Source organism: Morone saxatilis, unplaced genomic scaffold (assembly GCF_004916995.1).
Source record: "Morone saxatilis isolate NCDOM2014 unplaced genomic scaffold, NCSU_SB_2.0 Contig8, whole genome shotgun sequence".
NCBI lineage: Eukaryota > Metazoa > Chordata > Actinopteri > Moronidae > Morone > Morone saxatilis.
In genome coordinates this window covers 6,297,333-6,301,709 of record NW_023340257.1, presented here as the reverse complement: position 1 = coordinate 6,301,709, position 4,377 = coordinate 6,297,333, and the positions used below count along the sequence as shown (strand labels likewise).

The window sequence follows — 4,377 nt, the reverse complement described above, 5'->3', positions numbered from 1 at the left end:
AGCGGCTGTTGTCACACCTGAAAATAACAAAGGGATGGGTGTGTTCAAAACTGATCAATGAATTATTACACAGTGTCTAAACTTTTGTTTGACTTATTATCCCTAAGTCCCAGCACAAGAAAAAGACACAAATAACAACTAATGAGATTTAATTATATTTTGACCAAGATGTTCTTTCTTACACCACCATGAATCTCAAAACAACCATATTATCTCGTACTATACTGACCAAAAATCACTATAAGCCTTTTATTTCCCACCAGAAACATTACCTGTTTTATAATATGGTGCAGGTACAGCCATCTGCACTATGACCTCTGCACCCTCCACTTGTGTTTTGGGTGGGGCTACCAGGTAGATGAGTCCCCCCCACAGGTTCCACACCTGCACCATCTCTGTGGTAACAGGAAATCGCTCATGGACACATGGTGCTCTTTTCAACTCTGCAGCATTCAGTCTGTCTGTCTGACAGCCTATCTGGATCTGAGGAGGACACAGAATACGTGTTATTGATTGTAAGTACAGTCTATACTATGAATAAAAGGATACAAGGTTAGGATAGCTGTTGGGTGTGGATTCCTCTAGGGGTGGGCTGGACCACCTCTTAGGCAGGGCACTGACATATGGACTAGGGTCTGGCTGCACTGGAGGTGAGGCAAGGAATACATTAGGGGGAAGGCCTAAACGCTGCTGGAAACGAGGGCCTCGCATGGGTTGGGCTATGGCAATCCACTTTTGGGAGCGCAACATTAACAGAAATACAATGGAAGTTCAAAAGTTAATGGATTTGATTTTGTGTACCTTCCATTCCTTGTTGACAAGCTCTGCTGGTATGGCCATGTAGGTCTTCATACCAGGAGAGAGGTAGAGACCTGTACTGACCCACTCCTCCCCTCCTGACACACACACAGAAAATATTATATTATAGTTATATTTACAAAACCTGCAAGACACATTTCACCCTTCTACAGACACCATTCTGCAGTCTGTAGATGAATGCAATGTAACAGTACAAACATTACTAAAATATATTCAATTCAGTTGTACATAATAAATTATGTCAATGAAACACAAATAATCCCAAGTCTGCATATACTGTATATAAATTGAACTTGTGATATTTATATTTGTCCACAACAATGAAGTCTGACCTGCAGTGTTTGCATTAATCTTGATTTTCTGGTTGTAGACAACTGGCATCATTGGGGTTATGCTTGATGAGGTTAGGGCAGGAGCAGCATCAGGATTTGGGCAAACCTTTGTAAAACCTCTGCCCCCACACTTAGGAGTAGGTGGTCTTTGGGACTCTTCACAGGGCAGCTGTCACACACCTTGAAAGACAATCAATAACGATGTTATTATGTTTATGTTTCTCTAACACACCTGACTGGTTGTCTGCTTTGTGTTCTTGCAACGTGTTATAAAGCATTCATGGTATTTTGTCTACTCACCTGTGGCATGCCCGTCTTCTTCAAGATGTCGGTGAGAGTGGACACCACTTGTGTATAGGAGGAGCAGTCGTGAGCCTTCATGTGCAAGAAGGTGGAACAGTCCTTGCCCAGTTTTTTAAGGCATTCCTCCTCATGCTTGCTAAGTTCTGTCCCCTGGGTTACATGACCAGCAAAGCGGTGTAGCAGGTGGCGGAAGTGGTAGGTGTCTTTGATGGCCTGGCTGGGCACCGGGGCCTTGTACAAACCTCCTGTGACTGTGGCCCCCAACAGACTCAAGCCCATTTTGTTCAGGATCTTGTTCCCTGAAAGACAATCAAGCAAACCTCATTTGATCTACTGTGTTCTATTGTTGAAATTATTATGCACGGATTATAAAGACACTGATATCAATAGTTTTGGTTTGTAGCTTAAGAAAACCCAAACTCTGAGTCTGATTCTGTCACTTTTAGATTGGAGTTTATGCAGGTCTGTTTCATATTGTATATAAAGCAGGAGCTCAATAATGAGAAATAAGTTTGTGTTCTTTGACATCACAACAGCTCTTTTGTGTGTTTGCAAGTCTTATCTTTTCCCATCCACATTGTCCGGAGTAGCCCTTTCACACATTGGGCCCTAGCTGTTCCATCTCAGATACATACTGGAAATACTCTGGTCTAGGCGAGGGGTGGCACTGTGGTAAAGTGTGCAGGAGGCAGGATATGACGCAAAAAGTATGCTGCTGAAATCCCAATGTTTTGTTTACAGAAGAAAGCGTCAGCCTTTACCGACAAAAGTTCCTTAATCTTGTTGTCATGACCCTTATTCACCCCTTAGATTTTCGTATTCTTTTGCGGCAAGTGCATGATAGAAATGTCATCGATGTGCCCATCCGGACAATCACACAGACTTTGTACTAGGGAGGTGGTAAGTCTGTTTAATGTCCAGTCCCACTGATTTGGACATTTGCGTTCTCACATACATATTATCGACTCAAACAACATGTCGTACAAAGAACTTCTTTTTGAGCATAACCTGGCCCTTAGCCAGCTATCCTGCCATCTCTTCAAGCTTCCTTTCTGACAGCCAGCAATCCTTTCTCTATCCCTTGCCCCTGTATGTGCCACCTGCACAGTCACACTTGTGGAATTCATTGCATGAGGATGTACCTGTTATAGTCTTGAGTTGTGCCTGATATTAGCCGTCATTCTAGTACATTATCATGGGGATGAACGTTTATAATCCAACTCTTGTTGTGCATTATCATACCTGCAAAATCTGTCAATGGGTTTTGCCCTGGGTGTGTCTGTGCCCAGTACCAGGCATGTCCACCAATCAGCAGGCCTCCTCCCTCTGCTACAAAGTCTTGGATTTCCTGAGCATGATCATCACTGTACGCTGTACACACAAATACACTCAGGTCTTTCCTGAAGTTTGTCATTTCACACTTTAACCCTGACTTGCTGAGAACTCTTCGAGTGCGATGAATTCTGGCACTACACCAACGGACCCCCTTGCCGTTCATCAACCAGCGATATGGCATGGATCCAAAATGGAGGCCAGCTTCCTGGTGATAAAGGACAGTTAAGAAAAAGAAAAGAAACAGCAGTAGTTTAGTTAACGCACATGTGGCGATTTAGACTAGTAGGCCAAAGACTATATATTTGACATTTAAAGGACTTACTTTCGTCTCAGATTAAATTGAGTACATAATGACAATCTTGCTCATATATTCTTTACTACAAAAGTATGATCATATGGAACAACAAATGTCGATTATTGTGACTTGTAAACCGAGTCCTTAATGTAGGACTTTAGCCCTCTCGCTCCCATAATATCGCCTTCCATGGTGAGACCCAACTTGACGCCGGTCCACTGGCCCATAGGTAGGCTGCCTGCCGCCATGAAGCGCGGCGTCGTCCATTGGTCTGGTGGGTCCCAATTGGAAAGGGTTAGGGTTGGCCTTTTTTGGGACCAGAATCTTCGAGAGGCTCACTTGCCGTCCAGCCCTGGACTGTCAAACTCGAAACTCCTCCTGGAGTAAGAACTCCAGGTCATCCTCCACACAATCCTTACCGAGTCTGTATTTGAAAGTGGGAACAAGGAGAACAGAAGAAATGACTAGACAGGATAAATCTAGGAGTTAAGAATCGAGGATGTGATCAACCACATTTTCTAAATCAAATTTCAAATTCCTGATTTGTTGGGATGGGAAAGCCGATGATCTTGGTTTCTCTCAACATCATGTTAATAACGGATTGACACGTATTATTGTTAGAATTCTCTTTTTTTTGTTTTCTTCTTTTACAATTGTTTTATTATTTGTGGTTTTCTTGATTGGCTGCCTTGTTTTCTTGGACACGCGGTGATATAGTGTAAAGCAGACAGACAGGTTCAGGTTGGTCTGCCAGAATCAGAGTGGTGACGAGTTGAGTCATATGGTCTGCATCTAACCACGGAGGCCCCACCCAAAAACATCCCTGGCAAACGATTGTTCAACATTAATAATAGTAATTACAGCTAGTATTACATGTGAATATAATGAGTAGTTCTTTCATTATTTGTTCTAAGTAAAGGTCTAAAATTGAATTCTAAGGTAGAAATGGCCTTCAGGCGATTGAGAGTGCGATTGTGTTAATAATGTATAATCATGGTCATAATCAGGAGGGCCAAATGGCTCGGGTGTAGGAAGTCAAACGTATTTGCAAAATGGACCATCCCAAATGTCGGCAATAAAACGGAGAAAAGAAGTATTACACTCACGACTACAGCCATCCAGGAGGATGGATCTGGCTGGTAGAACAGAGCGCACTCCGCGCGTACGCGCTCCACCCACGATGCCCAGACCAAAGTAGATCCGCTTGGCGAACACCAGGGAAACCTGTTGTTCCCTCAACCAGCTGAAGCAGGTGTGTCTCCTCCTAGGGTGGTTTTGCAGAGCCAGCTCCAT

General features: G+C 43.4%; 1 protein-coding gene across 1 annotated transcript; it reads right to left on the bottom strand.

The window, feature by feature from the left end:
- On the bottom strand, positions 1-4,377 carry LOC118341979 (TRPM8 channel-associated factor homolog; the record flags this gene model as incomplete). The annotated part of the gene is given in 10 exon segments (XM_035680403.1): positions 1-17; positions 273-483; positions 802-896; positions 1,152-1,260; positions 1,263-1,331; positions 1,452-1,753; positions 2,697-2,994; positions 3,289-3,355; positions 3,424-3,508; positions 4,191-4,377. Coding segments are annotated over 10 exon segments (1,440 nt in total), but the record flags the coding sequence as incomplete, so codon positions are not given.